Below are 23,079 nucleotides of genomic sequence, written 5' to 3' on the forward strand. Positions count from 1 at the left end.
AAAGTAAAACTAATCAACTTGTTATTTACGTATATCATTGATCAATATTCAATGTTATGAACTGTCAGTGCTCTGTAGATATAGGGGCAGAAGTTCATAAAAAACTTATAAAATTTAGCCTCAAGTTAGGTTTTTTTTTCTATTCGGCATCCTATCCCCGAATGGTTTTGAATAAAAACTTTTGGTATAACTAAATCTCCACTTAAGGATTACATTTCACATTTTTTAATTCTTAGATGATCTTCACATATTCTGCTTTACTACAAATGTCAAAAATATATAAAAATATTCGAGACAACAGTCAGCTGCACTGTCAGCAGCTGCTAGTTTGCTACACTACCAAGTGTATTTTTCTCGACGGTTGACCCCTTAATAACTTAAGTACTTACCGATCACAGTATTATGTTAAAACATATTTTAATGTAAATATTTTATTTTAATAATCATTTAACAGGAAAGGGTATGTGATTGAATTTTTCCCCACAATTTTTTTAACTTTTCAGATTTTATGTTTATCATTGTCCTTGGCTCACAAAATTATGCTTAAAATAATATTTTGAGACTAAAGTAGGGCTCGCGAGAAGTGAAAAGAAAGACTATACTATATGCAGTTTGCTAAATATGAAATTTAAAAAAAGACTAAGTTCTAAAAATTTTAGTTTTTTTTTATAACAATTACTTATGGTATAAAAATATTAGTCAATTAGTTAACGTAGAGCCACGTAGCTGTTGACTTTTTTTTTGAGCAAACTTATGGTGTCGGCCAAAGAAGCTGGTGACTCTAGAAGCCCATAATCTTGAATTTTTGGCCGATGAGCAGATACTTGGCTTTTTATAGTAACAAATCGTCGTCGTACAGCAGTTTATGAAGTTTTAGCGTTGGCCGCTACGTGACTGTATGTAAATTGAAATGGCTTATTGTCCTAATTCCTATTAACACCAAGCGTGTTAATTTGAATTACACGAAGGGAATGTCATGAAGTATTTTACAGGGTTGTCATGAATTTTTGGATCCCATTTCTTTATTTAACATCTTAAAATCCTAAGTAACATAACCCCGTATAAGTAGGCCTCTGTTTAACATTTTCAAGAACAATTTCACACAGAACATACAATTAATAGAGAATTCGCATATCGCTTTTGCTATTGAAAGGTTACCATAGAAACAAAATCTCGTACTCGAACAGTACTAGCTAAACTTTGGATTGTCAAAGCTAAAAACGCTTCAGGAATTCTGCGCGTTTTCAAAATCTGTTTCACATCTGTTAAGTTAATTAATGACGCTTTTCTCACACGGAGCTGGAAGTGACGTTTTTCAAGTCATATCCTCTAAGCGAGGTTTCATTATAAAACCTTTATGGCTTGCTGAAATATATAGCACCTAATCAGCTAGGGTAATACCAAAGGCATTACCTTATGACCAAGACATCTAGCGACTTATAATGAATTTAAACAGGTAGCCGGGTTACAATACGTAGGAGGGTGGTGGCCAGCCCTTCATGCCACGCAGGTCAACAGCTACATACAACCACGGTTTATATATTTACACAGGTTAGAATTGTCCGTAGCTTCGCGCATACTACGGGACGGGACCACTTTAATTATGCTGACTGGCAACTCGGTTTTCCAAATGGCGCTCGCTGCGCCATCTAATTTATTGAAACAGTACTAATCGGATATATATATATATATATATATATATATATATATATATATATATATATATATATATATATATAAATTTGGTCAATAGTTTTACAATTTTATCCGAGATGGCGCAGCGAACGCGATTTGGAAATTTCCGAATGCGGGAGTAGCGCTTAAGTGGCCCCTCCCGGAGCGCGACAAGTCTAACCTGTGTAAATATATAAACCGTGGCAACTGTACATTCTTAAGCCTTAACCAAATCATCTAAGTCTAGCAGCCAACAATTTGCTTTTCCCTCTAAGTGAAGTCCCTCCCTCCAAAAAAACTGAATCACCATTCCGGCGCTCTGCGAAGATCCGCTAGGGAACTTTGTCAATGAACTTTTTTCAGATTTTGCTGCCTGCAAACCGTCCCTAGCGTTGATTAGTTCCATGCTACAACGAGATTTATTCCGTTGAAATAAAATGCACCCGTGTAGTTAGATTATTTATTAACGACTGCCTTTTTACTTTTTAATTCTCCAAGCGCGCGATCGTGATCTTTCTGCGGGTATCGGGATAGATAATCAACAATGTTGACTTTACCGGGTTGATATTTGACTTCAAAATCGTACTGTTGAAGCCTTAGGATCCATCGTTGTATGTATGTAACGATCGCTGGTTGTTAAAAATCGTAACTAACGGCTTGTGGTCTGTGAGGACAATAAATTCAGAACCTGAAACGTACAAATGAAAATCTTGACATCCGAACACTGACCAAGGCTTCCCGTTCAATTTGAGAATATCTGTTCTCCGGGGATTTAAGCGCTCTGCTGGAAAACGCCACAACTGTTTCCTGTCCCTTCGAATCAACCTGAGTAAGCATATGTTGCCAATCCAAATGGACTCGCGTCGACGTGTATAACAGTCAACTTGTCTGGGTTAAAATAATGTAATGTTTTTTGCTGTTGTCATATGATCTTTTATGGTCTGCATAGCACGTTCCTGTTGTTCAGTCCACACCCACTCAGTGTTCTTGTGTAGTAAAGCCCTAAGCGGTGCAGTATGAGTGGCAAACCCCGGTATAAACCGTGCACAGTAATTCGCTAGTCCAAGGAAGCTACGAACTTCTTGTATATTCTTTGGTGCTGGTAGAGATTGCAACGCTTCAATTTTTCGTTGATCAGGACGAATCCCCTCATCCGAAAATATATGGCCAAAAACGCAAGGGATTGTTTCTGAAATTCGCATTTGTCACTGTTCAACGTTAAGCCACTCTCATGAAGTCGGTGTAAGATTATCCTTAGTTTAATGTTGTGGTCATTAACATCCACTCCACCTGTTAGTATATCATCACTGGTGTTCATGGTATTAGGTATTCCACTGATTACATTGTCGATCGCCTTTTGGAAAATTTCGGCTGCGCTTTTCACGCCAAAATTAAGTCTTTTGTAACGGAATAACCCCATATGCGACGAAAAAGTGGTAATCTTTCTTGAAGCTTCATCCAGTTCCAGCTGGTGGTACCCTTTATTCAAATCCAGGTGACTGAACACTTTCATCCCATTCATGGTATACATGATGTATTCGATTTTTGGCGACGTGTGTCACTCACGAAATATTGCGCGGTTGGGTTCGCGCATGTCGACACACATGCGTATTTCTTCTGGTTTGTTTGGTTTCGGCACAATGACCAACGGTGACAACCAGGTAGTTGGTCCCGTCGCTGGCTCAATAATGTCATTTTCCAATAAATATCCAATTTCTTTTTGTACTTGCGTAAATGAAACGGAAGTCGTTGGTGGTGGATTACTATCGGTGGCATGGACTAGTTAACATATATATGCACCTGAAAATTTCGAAGCTTTCCAATACCATTGAAAAGACCCGAATACTCTTGGAGAACGTCGTCACAAGTTTGTTTGTGACGTCCATTGCCGTGATGAGGTTCAATAGAACCCACACTCAGTAACAAATTCAATCGTTCTAACGCTGGAGCGCCGATGATGTTATACGCTGACTTGCTTGGATGTAATACATGAAAAACATCGTGAATGGAGTGCTGTTTGAAAGTTATAGTTGTCGCAAACTGCCCAATTAGTGGAAGGGGATCTTTGGACGCGTAAGCAAATACTTTGAGTATAGACTTTTCAAGTTTTGGTTATGGGTGTATTTTCGAGTATGTTTGAAAGTTCAATATATTAACACATCCTCCTGAATCTTGAAGTGCTGGTATTTCCCACCCACCAATATTGAACGTCTTAACGATGGTGTTACGTGTTGGGGTATCGCCCTTAGATGCGTTGAGTGTATTTTCAACTAGAGTACAGATATAAGGTTCCTCTATGTCCATCTGATCGTGGGTGTCAAAATCAGTGTACTGGTCATCCACAATAGCCGCAGCCGAGGGATAAACAGCTTCGCAGGCTTTGGATCGACACATTATTTCAACATGTCCTAATTTTCCACACCACGTACAAGTTTCATTGCGCGCCGGGCATGTGTCTCGGCCCTGGAAGTGTGGGAAATTTCCTCCGCAGTTGAAGCAGACCCCCGCAAGCGGAGTGCGATTAATGTTGAGTGGTCGTTGGCCCCTATGCCGTATATTAGGTGGACGTGGGTATGGTGGTAGCTGTTGTTGAGGAAAAGTCATTCTCGGGGTAAACAAGTGTTGTTGGTAGTAAGGTGATCGGTACGTTGGTAATTGATGAGGGTCTTGACGTTGATGTTGTGGTTGTTGTTGCGTTTGGGTAAGACCGGATTGACATATTCGGTAGAAGGGCTGGTAACTGTATCGTGTCAAAAAAGGTCCTGGACTTCAGGTCCCGCGTAGTACAGGAGCATTGACTTTTTCCTATGGGGATCTGCAATAGCAAACGCATCCAAGAAAATATCAAACCGCTAAAGCCACTTTTCCCAGCGAAGGCCGACGTCATCCCGGGATTCTTGGATGGAAAATGGTGGTACGTTTGGTGGTGGAAAAGCAATAGTTTGTGGAAGTGGTTCCCAATATCCGTCGCCAATTTAATATTTTCTTGCGTTAGGCTTAACGATATTTATTCCGTTGAAATAAAATGCACCCGTGTAGTTCGATTATTTATTAACGACTGCCTTTTTAATTCTCCAAGCGCGCGATCGTGATCGTCGACGTTTTTAATAGCTCGCGTATTTCGAATCTTTACAAAGTTTAAAACACGGAATATCAAAGATAGTATATGTATAGAGGACATTACACAACCTATAGCGGTTAAATAGTGTCTAGAAAGTAGAATCCAAGGGTCGTGCCCCCGCTTTTATGTTTCTAAGGTCAGACTGCGCAGAGTTGTTGTTCACTCAGGATAGCCATTATTTGCCAATATGACAGGCCGACTAAAAATTCGACGCCCTTGTGTTTGTTTTTCTATCTTTCGTCATTTTTTCGAACACAGCCTATTTAACAAGGTATGTGCTTAAAATATTGTTTTTCCCCCCTTCTCGTAAAAATGTTGGCACGCCCCTGTAGAATCCCCTACATTTTCGGTTTTTGTACTCATTTACTACGGCAATTTCTTTACTAAATTTAAAGGGAGTATAAAACAAATCAATAAATCGACTACAACTTATTTTTAACGTAACTAGCCCCAATCATTTCTAATGCGTGTTAAACCCGTTGGCAGAAATGTAAAATTCGTTGAGGCCGCATAAACATGGGAGTTCATACTCTCTTTACAAAAGAAGAGTCTATTATTATACGCAGGAATCCATGCTCTACTTGTTATGCTTATCCCGCCGCATCGCTTATGGTAAGATCTCTCGGACGGCTTTGGCCCCGCCTACAAGATAAAAAATCCCCTCTGCGCGCGCTCCCCTCTCACACGTAGTTGTTTGTTAAGTTAACGTAGTTACGTAAAAAAAAACGTCAGTCACATCGAGACGAAAATCTGCCACGATAAGCATGCCAAATAGAGGTATGGATTCCTGTTTTCGTTACTACGTCTACCTGCACGTCTAAAAGGCCACAATAATTTGAATTTTGAAGTTGGGGCTAAATAATGACGTGATTTGTTAAGCCGGGATGTATGAATGAGGGGAGGGAGCTACTAGAAATTCAACTGGGGGTTTCACGAGGGGTAAGACACTCTGCGAACTCGGTGTACACTGCCGTACTTTTTTTGCACGAACTCGGTGTACAGATTATCTGAGACTGTCTTATCCCTCGGGGTTTCAGCGAAATTCAGAAACGTAAATATATATTATTTTTAATTTAAGGATAATCCGTTTGGCTCGATCACGCTCTTTTCGATGATTGAATACATATGTTACGGATTTGCCATTGGACTTGTCTGTATAGCGATTTACATCAAAAAAGGTATTGACGTATCCAGAATGTTGAAAATTATTTCAACTTAGTATTTATAAAATTAACATTTAAACAAGTTTACATAAGTTGAAATAGAGAACACCGAACTTTCTGTAGAACTGCTTACATTAAGCGAAGGCGAGTATACAGGGTGTTACAAGTGGTTGTGCAAAACTTTTAAGGAGTTCTAGGGGGTGAGTTGAGAAGTATGCCTTTTTTTCCCCCATTTTCCTATGATGAGTTTAAAGAGCGCCAGAGAGCTTCAAAGTGTGGCATACTAGCCCCTAGAAGTAGGCTGCCACAAGCGCAAAACCAAGCAGCAGGGAAATGGGAACATTAAGGTTTCGTGTGATAAGTAAAAAAGGACTTTGTAAACAAATCGAGGTAACCAGCGTAAAAAAGTAAACTTAAACAGTATTTAAAGTCCCTGCTGCTTGGTTTTGAGCTTGGTGCAGCTTACTTCCAGGGGTTAGTAGGCCACACTTGAAGGCTCTCTGGCGCTCTTTTAACTCATTGTAGGAAAATGGGGAAAAACCGGCATACTTCTCAACTCACCCCCTACAACTCCTTAAAAATGTTGCATAACCTTTTGAAACACCCTGTATATATAGTAATATTATATAATATATATTATATAAAATTAAGAAAAAGTCTAAACCGTTTTTTCCAACACTCGCCCTTAATGAAAATCTTCTCTTGCGGGTGTAAAATGAACCCATGGCATGGTAAGGATAGAGCATAGCGCCGATTTCATTTTGGTCGTCGGCGGCGGGCATGCTGAAAAATCCTTGGCGGCGTTGTTTTTTTTCGGCGGCCGCGTAAAGGGGAGAAAATGTCTCCCCCCCCTTTGAAAATAAAGTTACGTAGGAAAACTAAAAAATTTTGGCTGGCCCATGTGACTGGCGCTGATCACAACAGTCAGACTGTCCCGGAAATTGAACGACGAGTCTTTTCGCAACCACCATAATCTGCGTCTCAATACGGAATTGTCGCTGTAGTACGATCAGCATTGAACAAGAGACAGAAATGCTTATCGCGACAGATTTCCGTCTCGATATGGCTGACGGTTTTTTTAGACGTCACTTTGTTAACTTAAAGGAAAAGTCCAGGTTGGGTAAAACTTGGGTCTATTTGAAAGATCATGTTTAAATATACTAAAAAATATCAGTCGCAAAATTGTATCTTTTTTTAATGACGAGAAATTAATTTTTAAACGAGCGAAATTTACCGCCAAGCGAACTGCCATTTTCTTTCGCCTTCCCTCCGCAGACCGCACGCGGAGCAAGCGCGCGCGGGGAACAGAGCGCTGTTAAAGCCTGTTATAGCGCGAACAGCGCGTGATTAAAGTCCTAAAACGTCACCCCGAAACAAAAATGGCAGATCGCTTGGCGGTAAATTTCGCTCGTTTAAAAATTAATTTCTCGTCATTAAAAAAAGATACAATTTTGCGACTGATATTTTTTAGTATATTTAAATATGATCTTTCAAATAGACCCAAGTTTTACCCAACCTGGACTTTTCCTTTAACAAACAACTACATGAGAGAGGAGCGCGCGCATAAGGAATTTGTTCTCTCGTAGGCGGGGCCAAAGCCGTCAACGTGATCTTACCATACGCGATACGGCAGGATAAGCACTCCAAGTAGAGCTATGAATTCCTACCAAAGTTGATGTTCCTCGCAGGTAGCGGAAAATACGTTTGACGGCGTTCTAATCAGCTACTGTTGGATTTGCCAGTGCTTGCGACGGGCGATTTACGGTGAACTCCATGTCGGACCGTGTGCCCAACGCTGCATAGCGTAGGGTTCCGATGGCTGAAGAGTATACTGTCGTGAACATACTTATCTCGACCTTCTTCGCTCGTGTCTGGGGCAATGGCTGGAGTGTTTTCAGGTTTACATTCTGCCATACTGAATCATTCCAGAACTTTTTCAATGTAAGCGCTCTGATGAAGGAAGACTCAGCCGTCTTTCGTGAAGTCGATCTTCAAACGAAGGAAAGTAGATGCTGCTCCAGAGACAGGCTCAAAGTCATTTGAGAATTGACGAAGGAAACCATCAACGGCATCGGCCCTAGTTCCAGCAAGAGACCCATCGTCAACGTAGAGTAGCATAATGGAGACACGTCTCCCCTTGAGTAGAAATACGAGCTCAGAGCGCCATCCACTGATTTGAACCCGAAGTCTTTTAAAACATCGTCAATTTACTCGTTCTAACAGCGCGGCGACTGCTTCCGACCATACAAGTTTTTCCGGAGTATCTAAATTCTTCTGGTAATTTTACGTGAAGAAATGTAGGTTCAAAATGTAGGTCTTCGTGTTGACCGCTTCAGTCCAGAGCTTCGGTAGTAACTCTGGCTTGGAATCTATCATCGCTCGAACCGACTCGATGATTGTACGATTCTTTCTTTCAGCAACTCCGTTCTGCTTGGCATTGACCGTTCTGCTCGGGCGTATATGGCATTGAAGTACGATAATTGAGACCTTCCGGCGCTGTCATTCGAATGAACTCTTCGTTGACGTACTCTGTGCCGTTATCAGTGACCAGTTCTCGAACTGTGTGGTCGTGGTTTCTACACATAACCAGGAAATCTTTAAAATGTTCGAAGACTTCCGATTTCTTTGTCAGGAAATATGCTACACGTATGCCAGAAACGCTTGCCCTTCAGAGATGGCGTCGGTGACGTTCCCCAAAGGTCGGAATGAATTCGTTCACCTGGTTTCGTTGCTTTCTCCAAAGCTGTGTCACGTCATTTTGCAATGTATGCAAACTTCACAGAGTTGTCAGTCTTGTGATCGATGACTTCGTAATTAAGTTTTTTCAACGTTGCCACTACGTGGCGTTTACCTTGGTGATCCAGCCGTTCATGCCAGACTTGAAGATCCGATCTCTTCTGGTTTACAGACATTGCGGATCTCGTTTCTAGATCTCTTTTACCCGATGTGGAAGATTACGGCGATGTCGTCCTCACCGTCTGCTAACATCGGTGCTTTGTTTCCAACTTGGAGGGTCGCTGGTTTATCAAACTTCCGGAACCGGATAAATTTGTTACCATCATTATTGATATGATTTGTCGCTCCGGAGTCGAAGTACCTTCAGCTACTTCCGATGTGTAGACAAGAGGCTTCCGCTACTGCTCTTGCCACCGCTTCTACCATTTCTATTACTTTCTCCGTTGCTTCTACTATTAGACGCTTTCCTTGGTTCTGGATAGTTTATCGCTATGTATCCATGTTTATGACAATTGAAACATCTGGCGACTTGGCCATTCTAATCTTCCAACGCCACCGTTGCACAGCCGATGAGTAAACGCTACTGTCTGCCTTTCTGTGGATAACCTATACCAGAGCATACAGAATTGAAGATATTCATCTTGGGGCAATGATTCGAAGATGCAAGAGATGAGAACGTACTCGTCAAACGATATTTTCTTTTCCATATCTGCAGCTGTCAGGGTGGTAGCCCGTAGAGTACGTACCTGAGCAATGTGTGTAGCCATACCAACGTCTCTAATCAACTGAGCAAGTAATCTTCGTAGACGATTCGATGATTACTGCTCAAAGATTTCCAGAAACGTATTCCACATTCCGGTCACAATCATGTTTTGAATTTTTGCTGATAACGCTGACCAAATGACACTACGGGCGGTACTGAATGATACCCGATACTTCTTCATGGCTCCAGCATACGTGGTAGTCTCCGATGCGTCTGCTGTTGGTGAAGGCAGCACTGGCTCGATCCGATCGCCGGTTATAATCTCGAACGCATCTCGCATTGTAAGAGCGTCAACGATCTGTCTCTTCCAACTCCTCCAGTTCTCCGGACCAGATAACTTTTCAACCTCTTGGCGTAGTAGACTATCCATTTCTTAAAGGCTGGTACTGGAATAGTATCAGGATACAGTCTCAGCAACTCAGGAACAGTTCACTTGAAGGTATACTTAGATCATCTCAAACCTGGGCGTAGGGGAAGCGTGCTGGGCCCATATTCTGTGGAGTAGCAAAGCGCCAAAAGTTAAAGAGATGACCCAAGGCAATTGCTCAAACCAGTATTAATTATCTATTAAATTAAGATTTGAACAAATTTACATGAGTTAAAATAGCATACACCGAACTTTCTGTAGAACTGCTTAAATTAGGTGAGGGCGAGTCTATATTAATATATATACAAATATTAAAAAATATATTACTTAAAATTTATGAAAAAGTCTAAAGCGTTTTTTTTTTCAACCTATAATAAACCCTCTTGGGTGGGAAGTATCTAACTGCTTATTTTGCAGCCGAATATTACGTTTATTACAAAGCCACCTATTTTTAATAACGTTTAAGGGTTCCAAGATTCGTTCGAAAAATTCGGGGCGAATTTCAGGGAACATTCTTTCCTGCTTCCAAATACACGTGATTATGCCACCTTTCTCTCAAAATTCATGAGTTTGTGCCCATATAAAATCCTTTTTTTATGGCAATGGCTAAAAAAAGGGAAAATCAAATTATTTATTGTCTACTGAATTATAGACAGTGTGTCAAGTACCATATGATTCGAATATTTCTAAAGGAAGCTAGGGGGTGGAACATCATTATCTTTATGCTACGCCACGCTAGTCCTTTATCTAGTTTGTAATTTTTATTTGATACTGACCATTATTTAATTTTGGTCAAAAAGTAGATTTTTTGAAACACTGTGCTACAGACCAGGGACCATAACCCCTCAAAGAATTTCAAGACCATAATTTCCTACTTTTAGCTAGGCCGATTTCAGTAGGAACATACCGTAGAGTTGTTTCCTGCAATAAAACCAAAAGTAAATAGGGGGAGAAACTCTGGCACTTGGGTCCAACCACACGACGTCTTATTTGAGGGGTAAAAATTTTGGGCTTCGGAAAGACTTCCCCCTCGCCTCTTTACAGGGACACAAATGTATCGGTTGTACTCCGCCACGATGAAAATTAGTTATCTATAAAATACGTGAATATTAAACTTTTGCTTTCGATAATTTGGTTAATTTAGTTCCTAAATAAAGTAGATATATGATAGAAACTAAAATGCGACATTTTAAAAATAATAACACGACTTTTGAAAAGAAATAAACCGTAACTAGAAAAACGCTCACTTAAATCGTGGAGAGCGTGGCGCCATCTAAGAGCAGAGGTCGGGACTAATTGGTATATCTACGATGTTAAGGCCTAACAATTTGCAAGATTAACTGAAATAATAGATAGAGCTACGAGCGTTTTTTGTTTATATTACAATTGATATAGTAATTTTAATTAAAATCAACCGTTATCGAAGGAAATAGTGGTCAGCATTTGACAGAGAGACTATTTGAAATCGCGAGGCGGTGACATGGTTGCCAGGGAATAAAATTAAAAAATTTCATCTTGAGCGCGGACCGGAATACCACAAATGCACTACTTCGCGCGTAATGTGCTATCCTAATTGGTTATAAATATCACGTGATCACTAGCTCTTTAAAAAGGGTGTTAAGCATGGTGGAAGGTAAAATCTGGAGGTAGTGTTAGACTTTCTCCCCCTATTTACTTTTGATAAAACTAAAGAAGAATTTTGCCAACGACGTACCGAAATTAACATTTTTCTTTAATGTTTTCAAAGAATTTGTGTTTCAGGTAGTGTTGTAAGTGGAGGCCTATTTTACGGAAAATTTTTCGTATTTTTCAGAAAAAAAAAACAATTACGTTTTCATTCCATGATTAGTCTAATATCGTTCGCCAATTTAAATTTCGCGGCATTTTCGCCCTTTTTTCGATCTAAAAGTAAAACTAAACATTTAGACTAGCCTAGAATTAAAACCCTTAAATAGTAATAAATTTTGTTTTTTTATTTTCCAATTTGTGGAAATTTTTTTCACGTTTAATTTCTCCGGAAAATTAACAACTCTAGTTTTAGGCAATTAATTTTGGATTTTAGTTGATTAAAACATATTCCCGCTTTTTTATCGTACTTTGAAATGAATTGTTTAATCTAGTTTTTATATCGTCAGGTATCCCACATTATCACAAAATTTGTCTTTTCGTTATAAAACATGTTTGACGAACGTATGTTAAAATCACTAAATATGTGATAAAACTGGGTACACGAGAGAGAAACATTTGTCTTTGGAGTCTTTGGACAATATTATTGGCCTAATGCACTTGTGTCAATTGTAAGCGAAGCTTTTTTCTAGGAACCTTGCACTTGTGTAAGTTGTGTAACCAGTGGTGTAGTCGGGCCAGGGCGTCGCCCTGGTGCTTTTTTCAAAGGCAGGGCCCCGCCCCGCCCCGCCTTGGTTTTTCCATTTTGCCAGGGCGGGCCCTGCCTCTTTTTTTTTTTCAATTTGCCAGGGCGCGCTTTGCTTCTATTTCGTATATCATTTTTCTGGAGTAAAGGGTGTGTGAATTTATGGTAATTTTTGCCCGCAGAAAAATATCATAACAATTTCAAATCGTTACCTAGTTACGGCCAGCTTCAATCACGCTAAAAATCGAAGTTAACTGTACATTTATAGCGGCTGGTACAGCCAACTTCGATTTCGCGCGTAATCGAAGTTGTCTGTGTGTAACCATAAACAAAATTGGTTGAAGGAATTGGTAATGTGGTACAACTGGGTAGATGACGAAGAAAGGCGAATTATTGGACAATACTATTGACCTAATGTATTTTGTAGTATTTTCTTTATCTAGTGGATCTAGGTAATTCATGTTTTTACCGCTAGGAGCGCTGCTGTTTGACTTTTAGGATAATTTCGGACGTGTGCGACTTTTCCGCTTTGGGTAAAATTCCTCTCGTAATATTTGCAGAATAAGTACAGAGTTGTTTGAAATGAAGATTGAAAATAAAGTTATGGTTTCACAATTACTATCACCAATTTAAAAAAAAAATTATTACTTTTTTTCCTCAATTCGATACATAAAATATTGTGAAAGTGCTTGAAAATTATTTGAAATTTTAATTTTAATCGTGCTGGAGGTCTATCTATTATTAACGTAACTATTCTATTTTCTCGATTTCTGGTTGTATAGCAAAGAAACCGGCTTCAAAGAGGGCGCTGGAAAGAAAAACAACCGATGAATTTCCTGATCAAGTAATTTATTTATGTTTGAGTTTTCCTTAACGAACTATTTAAATGACTTACTAAAATCAAATGTAATCGAACAATTTAAATGACTTACTAAACTCAAATGTAATCGAACAATTTAAATGATTTACTAAAATCAAAAATAAACGAAACATTTAAATGACTTACTAAAATCAAAAGTAGATGAACAATTCAAATGTCTTACTAAAATCAAAAGTAGATGAACAATTCAAATGACTTACTAAAATCAAAAGGAAACGAACAATTTAAATGACTTACTAAAATCAAAAGTAAACACAATTTAAATGACTTACTAAAACTAAAAATAAACGAAACATTTAAATGACTTACTAAAATAAAAATAAACGAAACATTTAAATGACTTACTAAAATAAAAAATAAACGAAACATTTAAATGACTTAATAAAATCAAAAGTAAATGAACAATTTAAATGACTTACTTAAATAAAAATAAACGAAACACTCAAACAACTTACTAAAATCAAAAGTAAATGAACAAGTTGAATCACAATTTAAATCAACAGTAAATTAACAAGTTGAATCACCATTTAAATCAACAGTAAATGAACCAGTTTAATTACCATTTAAATCAACAGTAAATGAACAAAGTTGATTGTCATGTCGTAATAAATGTGCAGTTAGGAGAAAAACAGAAGAGAACGGTACTGTGGCGTCATAGTAACTTCACGTGCTATATCAACTTAAGCTTAGCATGTGTTGCGTATAAAACCATCCTAATAATTATGTTTAAAGCCTATAATAGTGAATTTTGAAAACTTTCTTTTTCGCTTTATAAATTACGCTGTTAAACTCCGGGGTTTTAAACGTAAATTAACAAGTTCCGTCTTTTGATTTTAGCAATATTCTGGAGATACTTACTCTTTCAAGAAGTTTAAAGGCATATTTAACTTTGGACAAGAAATTAGGATAAAATTTGAAAACGTAAAAGTAAGTTTTTTGGCCAAGTTTCACCATTTTCGGTGTATTTCAAATAAAATAATTTGATTCTGGCCGCCCTTCTACCTTTTTTGGCCGGCTGAGAAACGTTTTGAAGAAATTTGGTCTGCAAAAGTTCGAGAAGACGTATCGCAGAGAAAATTTGTTCTTCAAAAATTTGAGAAGACGTATCGCAGAGAAAATTTATTCTTCAAAAATTTGAGAAGACGTATCGCCGAGAAAATTTGTTCTTCAAAAATTTGAGAAGACATATCGCAGAGAAAATTTGTTGTTCAAAAAGTCGAGAATACGTATCGCCGAGAAAATTTGCTCTGCAAAAATTCGATAAATAATATCTTACTTCATCTTCAAAAAAGAATTATTCTATCAAAAATAATCAACAATGAAACGGATATAAATTGTGACATTCACAGAGTTCCCACTTAAAACCATCGTTAGTCATCTATATAAATAAAATCTGATTCTATATAAATAAAATATGATGTTTGTATATATATATATTGGTTTGTTACCTTCTATAGATAATTGTCCTATTCCTAGTCAGGTCTTAGGGGCGTCTTGAGATTGCTAACCTTCGTAGTTTTTGACCACGGGACCAATAACCGGTGACCGCAAGACCGAAACCCCTGACCTCACGCCGGGCTTCTCAGCTAGTCTTTTATATAGTTCTATACCAGTAATGGCAAACAAGACATAAGACCCAAAAGTATGTCAGCCCCGATCAGCCCTACCTTTGCGCCTTTTGAAATAACTACTGAAGCTAGTCACCATATAAATTGTCTTGACTCTTGAGGCGATTGTCTCTCTTTCCTTCACTGGCGCAAAGAGATACGTTCTGAAACGCCACACTTGATGGCGCTGGGGTAGCGAACATTTGTAAATTTGATGAAACTCACAGAACTATATAAAAGATGACTAACGATGGGTTTAAGTGAGAACCCTGTGAATGTCACAATTTATATTAGTTTCCCTGTCAATTCTTTTTGATAGAATAATTTTTTTTAGATAAAGTAAGATATTAATTCTCGAATTTTTGCGGAGCAAATTTTATCTGCGATACGTATTAAAGACTTTTTCAGAGCAAATTTTATCTGCGAAAACGTGTACTTCCGTTGGACGAGTGGGTTTTAAATATTGTTTTGTAAACTTGACGCAGATATTTTGTTTTTTTTTCTGTGTAGGATTCGACGTTGATTCTGAATCAGTTAGTCATGAAATTTCGGAAAAAGAAGGTAGACACCGTATTGTGCAAAGAAGGTTCGTCCGTAAAATCATTTTCTTTTGTTGAATAGACCACGCGCCATCTACTACCAGAAATTAGAAATGCTTAATGTGGAATTTCCTTTAATCTGTTTTCCTACAAAACGTATATAATATCTTCTTTCGAAAACCTGCCGTAGCTGGCACCACAATAAATTAAAATGGTGCATTAAATTAGCCCTGGTACGAAATAAGAATTCATCTCCCTATAATCATATGTAACATAATCACATAAGTTTGCTTCTTAATCACAATTCCATAGAAAACAGTTTCAATGAGACCTTGTTTCACACGGAACATACAATAATCGGGACAACAAATTAAAAAATTGTTGTAATCCGGGCGCTATTGAAAAGGGTACCATGGAAACGAAATCACGCGAGCTAAAATCTGGATTGTCAAAGTTAGATACACGCGAGGAATTCTTCTCGTTTTCAAAATCCGCTTCACTAACTTCAGTTTCCAGACAGCTTTATTGATGGGAAACGGAAGTGACGTAATTTACTGCATAATCCGTGAACAAAGTTTCTTTAAAAAAAGGGCTTTCCATCACAGTGCCACGCAATTTAACCCGGCCACCTGAATTAAAGGAAATAAAAGTCGCAAAATGATGGTGCCTTTGCTATAATCCTAGCTAATTATTATTATTAAAAGGTTTTTATAGAATACTTATGATTATTATGTTACATATGCTTAAGTTATTTGTTTGAAAACTTACATTTCATTTGCGGGATCTCATGAGTATGTCAGTTAGTAGTGATGGCTATGCGTGGAGTGACGTAGAACTGACGTTCAATCCAAAGAAAAGGTAAGTGCTTCTAGCGTTAAAAATACGCCATTTGTAAACAAATGGTCACGTACCACACCTCCTACGGGTCCCTGCACGCGCTTTTCAGTTAAAAATTCACTTTCTAAACTGACACACTTATGAAAGAACTACCATCGCCGATTGGTCAAAGTTTATTCTAATCGGATACACTCTTAGAAAAAAGGTTCCAAACCAAGTCCAAAATTGCACACAGTGTGCCAACGTAGGACGATATGTACAAATTTGTTCAATTTGGGAACCAGTAATCCAAAGTTTTCTCTCTACACGATTTTGGGTAAAATTGTGTTCAATCGTTTTCAGAAGCGTCCAATATACGCGGCTGAGAGTTAACCCCCGTCATTACCCCTACGCTCGAAATGTATTGTCTGATTTCTCAAGACAACTGTTTTTTAGAGGAGAAAGTATAGGGACCACATGGAAGGTGTTTTACAGTTTCTCTGTGTCGTAGAAAGGTTGACAATTTAACACCTAGCGCCACGTAGTATTCGCGGCAGGAACTAAAAGAGTTGCACTTCTCTGCCATCTATCTTTGGTTTCTAGAACTTGAAATGGGTTAATATAGCTATAGGTGATATAGTCTTTGAGACCATCCTACCGGCGCGGCGTCGGGAGCGGTTTTTTTAACGAAAAACTCCTTCCGCGACTACTTGATGGCGCTGATGCTTGGGCAACCTTTTCTCCGCAGAACACGCCATTCTTTGAAGCCATAGCTACTATAGTCTTTGGTTTGCTAATATAAACGGGGTTTTGACCCAAATTGTTTAAAATTTACAAAAATAATATAGTTTCTATTTGGTTTAATTCCACGGGTTCAGTTTTATGGAATTCCTCAAAATATAATTAAAATTGAAGCTAATTAAACATACGATAACATGATTTTTAAAAGTTGTAAATATAAAGTATCGTAATTTAAATATAACTTGACAAACATTAACTGAAATTAAATTTTAGGTTTTATGCGCCATCTATTATTTTGAAAATCTCGAAATTACGATTGATAACGTTGGCTATTTTTTTAAAAATTGTCTCCATATCTTAATTAGGTTTCAATATATTTAGTATAATGTTAATTTTTAACACTCTTCAAAACATAATCGTTTAAATATTTCAAAATTAATAGGTCGAAACGTTCATTACCTTTTTCTTGATATCTTTACAGAGCGATTTCGTTATGTAGTTTTTACATTAGACTTAAAATAGAGTGAATATTGGTCCTTTAAATAGCGCCATATATTATAGAATCGATTTGATTTTCAAACATTTTATCGTATGTTTTTTAAAATTCATTTTAAATTATTACTTTCTAAAAATATAAACTTCCGTATCTATAACTATAAGTCTTGAAGCCTAGAGTAAACCATTCACATAGAGTGGAAGCATCAGCGAAACTTGTTAACACTGTTCGTATGCAACGTCTTGATTCCGAGGCGTGAAAAAAAAACAAGGTGGCCTAAAGGTAATGTACAATATGTAGATAAAAAAGTAAGTTTATACTCATCGCTCTTCGGACTATATTTATTCACGCCTCGAAAACAAGTTGCCCCTTTAGAATGGATGTTTCATGCGCTTCCATAGGGCTTTCCACTCTATGCGAATGGGTTACTCTATGTCTTGAAGCTAGTTTGTCCTTTTATGTATGCGCGTATGGGTGTATGTGGGTGTGGGTGTATGCGTGGATATATGTAAATTCATCTTTATAATTAGGCGGTAGCGCCATCTATATTTTGTAAAGTTATATGGCTAAAAATAAACAATTATTAGCTAACTCACCGTAACTTGAGTTAAAAAGAATCGTGTTAACAGAATAAAATTATTTTTAAACAACTTCAAAGATTTGTTTGTTACGAGTAATCATACATTTCAATTTCACATCAGATTCGCGAAAAAATTCCATTGAAATATAGTTGCCACCACAGATGCCGCCACGGTAGAACGATAAAGTTGATAAAGTCTCCTTATTGAAAGAAATTGGTCCTGCGCCAGCCAGATTTAGTTGTACCTCTATTTATTCCCAACTCAATGCCTCTAAATTATCGAACTCAATGGAACACATTGTTAACCAGTTATAATTATAAATAAAATTATTACTTCACTTATTCTTTCAATTATACCTTGAAACATTATAGTAACACTAATTTAAGACCCTGTAGTGAACATTTAATTTAATAGTGTAACTAGAAATCAAAATAAGGAAATAAGGCGCTCTAACTGTTCATTATCTAAAGTCAACACTAAGTATTGGACGGTACTACCTAAAGAAATAAATCTATTGAACCGCTTATATTAAACTTTTGTTCATTCGTTATTATTTAAGTTATTGCTCAATATCGAATAGTTTCAGCTCTAAAATCATACAATTTAGAAATTGATGTTAGACAAAACAATAGCATAAATTACACGAATTAAAATCCAATATCAGACAAATCACCTCCCAATTTTGAACTTAAAAACTTTCAAAATTGGACAAATAAATAATTAATATTACTCCAATATCGGACGAATCACCTCCCAATTTTCGACAATTTGAGTCCATAAATTAAGATATATTTGATGCTATATTGTACAATAATGGATAAATTAACTACCAATATATCCCGTAATAATGTGCAATATTGGATCCACATAAAGTCCAACGTTGCACATATGGTTTTTGTGCAATTTTGGACAAAAATACATACCGTATGAGTGAAAACAATTTGGATCATGTTTTATCCAATAATGGACGAATTTTTCTAAGAGTGTATTTGGTCTTAGTTGTAATATATGGGTGACTTTTGACTACGAATACTAGAAATCAATGTCACCTGAGACTAAAACCAATTAAGTGCGAGAACCTTCTAGGTTTTGGTGGCTACCAGATTAGACTGGCTAGCCAAGAAGACCACTACAATCCAAGGCAAACCAATTCAATTTGTTTTGAAAGTAATTTTTCCTCAAAGCTGGTTTTCATTTTTCAAAAATCCCGTTAGGCCTAATGCAATTTTTTTGTGTCAACGCTCTCCGCCGCGAACCGTTTGTCCTTTTGAACCCTAGCCCTATTTCTGGCACCGCATTTAGCCCTAAGTGTCCAGGCTCTGTGTAGTGTGTATTAATATTTTACAGCGAATAGATGAATCTGTTTCATTGAAGCGCTTATGATCTTAACTAGCAGGCAAACTAATAGTACGTATTACTGTTTAGATCGAAAGACGTTGGAATTCAACCTGAGAGACTACTACGGTAGAGTGACGTCCTGGTTGATACCTCTGCCCTGGTTCGACGAGCGAATGTATCCGTCCGAAGAGTACTTCGTCGAACCGAATTTCGTGGAGCGCAGTCGCGACGGCAAGAAGGACAAGAACGATGTCACCCTCTCGGACCTGTTCTCCGAAGCGCATTACTCGCAGATCGCCCCCAAACGGATCTTGATTCGAGGCGAAGCGGGCTTCGGCAAGACGACCATCTGCATCCATTTGGCGCACGCGTGGGCCACCAAATCCCGAGACTTTCTGTCAAATTTCAAGTACTTATTGTTTTTTCGTCTTCGAGACGTCAACGACTCCAACGACGTCGAATCAGTTTTGCAAACGGAAATTGTCAAATTCTCGGGTACCGAAGTTAAATCGGAAGACGCGTCGCAATTAGTACGAAGTATTAGCGCGTCCATGTTGTTGATACTAGACGGCTACGACGAATGCCGAATGGATCAGATGGCCAGCGTGGATAGTCTATTGACCGCAATGTCCTCGTCAAACGCGTTCCGAGAAGCGACCATTCTTCTGACCTCTAGGTACCCTCCCAACATTTCCGTTTACAAATACTTCTCAAAACACATCCTCCTGACCGGTTTGACCGAATCGAAAAGGGACATCTTTCTGGAGACCTTCTTTAGGGACAGATTCTCTCGGTGCGTGTCTTATATTAAAGAGACATTCGGTTGCTTGTACCAAACTAAAGACCTATCACCGTTGCTATTGTATCTGCTATGTTTCGTATTGGAAGAAATTAAGGAATCCAACGTTGAATACAATTTCACAAACACATTTAATCTGATCGAGGAAGTGGTCAGGTTGTTGGGAAAGCGGTGCTGCGATAGAGAGGGCCTTAGTTTGGGAGTGGGTCAAATGAATAAGCAATTCGTTCTACTAGGGAAACTGTTCCACGATGCTTTGAAGAGAGGAGAGTACTCCGTTAAAGAAACGAGTTTTAGTGACAAGGAGTTCCTGAAGAGTTTTATCATCAAGTGTGGTGTCATTGTGAAACGTAACACAGCTTTCGGTTACGTCTTCGAGCCATTACACAAGACGTTCATGGAGCATTTGTGTATTCAGTACTTCCAGTCGCGTTTAGAATCTTGCGAAGTAGAAAAAGACGTCGAGATGTTTATAGATAGTTTGGATCTTCCGTTGCACAAAGAGATCATGGTGGATATTGACGCGTACAACTTTTACATCGCTTTCGAAGTCCATCCGGGTATCTTCTTTCGATGGAGGCTTCGTCGGCGTACGTTTTCGGACACGGAAGACCAGCCCGTGTCCCTATTTACTTGTCAGTTCATCGCTACCGAAAGCTTCTATTTGAAACATCACCGCGAAGTAACACTTACATCCAAACGACTTAAGCCAAGTTCGATCAAGTTAACTGTATCCACGAACTACGGCAACTCTTCGTGCTCTCTCACGGAAATTATAGAATGCAACACCAAAGTGGACTACTTAAAAGGATTAGCGTCGCGTTTGCAATTATTGCTTAGCTTTATGTCCGAGTACGTAGACGAACCTTCGATACGATGTACCTTTACGACCGAAAACACCCAACTGTATCAGCTGAACTACAACCAAGAGATGGAGGAAGTTTCCATGGTCAACGACGTTAAATACTTCCTTCCGAACGAGTCTTGGTTCGCGTTTAACAGAAAATTCGGTCAAATCTGCTCGTCCCTTTTGGGTTGCGTTAACAGACTCCCGGATGTGGTCGATAACGTGACGTTTGTCGAATACGCGTACGGGGTCATGTCCACGCTGGCCACGAACCGTTTCAACCTCGACGTTCTGTTCGAATTGCAAGCGCCCGACGAAAAGTTTCGCTATTTTTGTAAGTACCACAGCGCGAAACGTTCCTTCCATTTCATTCTGCAGAGATATTTGGGCGACCGAAGCAACGGTTTCCCGAACGACGATGACTTCTTCGAAAGTCATTTGAACAAACTGGATGACATTTATTTCATGGATAGCCCGGACAATTTGTATTTGAATAAGAAAAGACCATTTTTCTTAAGGTTTAACGATGAATTGAATTCGGGGGATTTCAAGTTCCATTTGAGACTCTACGATACACTCAACGGGGACCCAACCACCAATTCCCATTTTTTCGACGATAATTTGGTTACGGACGTTTTTAAACCACGGCCCATTATTCAAATATTTTCCGAAAGTCTGATCGAAATCGACAAAAGATATTTGTGCGTTTTCATTTCGTGTCGTTAGAAGGTAGCCATTGCATATATTTTTAAACTTTAAATACATAAATAATTAAAAAAATTAAATCCATAATTTTTATAAACTGATTAAAAAAACCTTAACTCTAAATTTTACATATCATTAAATCATTATTAATGCCAATAGTGTTACATTTTTAAATAATTAAATATTTTTTCAATTCATTACATAAAATAAAAGTGAACTATAATCCGAATTTTGCATATCATTACACTCTTATTAATGTCTAAAATCGAGTTATATTTTTAAATTTTAAATAAAGTATTTAGAATTATTTAAATTCATAATTTTGATATTCAATTTTTTACTATTAATAATATAAAGGAAAATGTTAATCTTACTTATTATTAAAAAATTAATAATTATTATTGTGTTATATTTTGAGCTTGAATAAAAATTAAGGAAAATATAAGTTTTATAGATCATTGAACAACTCTAGACTGGAATAATTAATTAATTCAGCGCATGGTTTTGGTTAATGTTACCAAATTCTAGTAAAATATTTCAGTAATGTAACATTATGAATTAAACATTATTCTTTGTAACCTATAATTAAGATCTTCGCTTTGAGGTATGGGCTATGATCATCTTGTACACCATATAGAAAATTGATATTAAAATTCTAAAAATCAACTTAAAAATCCTTTAAGGCAGTATATTCTTCATAGATAAATCTTCTGGAGTTTCAACTTATTTTGCATTCCGATTTTCTGTTGAACAGTGTACAGACAATATATATTAGAAATCTGTTAATCCGGCTGCCTAACTGTCTTTCTTGTAGGAAAATTCAAGTTAAGTTTTTACCCATTTAAGCTTTAAATTGAAGACTTATACCCACTGATTTTGGGCTGAAATGAAAGCGCGAAAACTTCATTGGGAATTGTAGTGTTCATAAATAACGAAACTTTATTCTAGGAAGATTGTATAATATAAGAAATATATAAAGGTATTAGGTTTCCTTTGTTTTTTTAGGGTCTCATGTTATCTTAGACCACGGGCGAAAAATCGCTTAATTCGGCGCAGGGCTTAGCGCCAATTTCATTTCGTTAAATATGATAAACATCTTTCCGATTGAACAAAAATAATTTAAGTACGAAAAAAAACCATAATATAGATTTAAAAAATTTAGATAAAATCTATATCAGGTAAATTTTAGATTTGGGTACATTTGTTCGAATTTCATTCGTCCGAACGGTGGTACAAATGTCCGAATGATCATTTGTCCGAATGCCGGAAAACAGGATCGTATGTCCGAAAACGTATTTCATTTGCCCGAAAATTTTATCACAACTTTTGTTGGTGATTTAGTCGTTCAATTTATGTTAACTTTACTGGCGAATTTCATTTGTTCGAATAATCGTTTGTCCGTTTTTTCGAACATTAGGAATTGGTTGTTTTTTTAAAAATATTGTTAATATAAGAAAATAGTAACATTAACGTGAACCTAACCTAACCTAACCTAACCTTAAATATCCACAACATTGATCGATATTGATACGAAT

At 37.6% G+C, this 23,079-nt stretch overlaps 1 protein-coding gene across 1 annotated transcript; it reads left to right on the forward strand.

The window, feature by feature from the left end:
* Nucleotides 1-5,038: 5,038 nt before the first annotated feature.
* Nucleotides 5,039-21,667, forward strand: LOC149949561 (uncharacterized). The gene is made up of 6 exons (XM_090167868.1): nt 5,039-5,066; nt 5,874-5,973; nt 12,978-13,039; nt 13,913-14,002; nt 15,193-15,268; nt 19,281-21,667. The coding sequence occupies exons 2-6, from the start codon at nt 5,907-5,909 to the stop codon at nt 21,563-21,565; spliced, it is 2,580 nt and encodes an 859-aa protein (XP_090023994.1). The 5' UTR covers nt 5,039-5,066; nt 5,874-5,906; the 3' UTR covers nt 21,566-21,667.
* The last annotated feature ends 1,412 nt before the right edge of the window (nt 21,668-23,079 follow it).

This window comes from Leiobunum rupestre, chromosome 3 (genome assembly GCF_980474605.1).
Source record: "Leiobunum rupestre chromosome 3, qqLeiRupe1.1.hap1, whole genome shotgun sequence".
Lineage (NCBI taxonomy): Eukaryota > Metazoa > Arthropoda > Arachnida > Opiliones > Sclerosomatidae > Leiobunum > Leiobunum rupestre.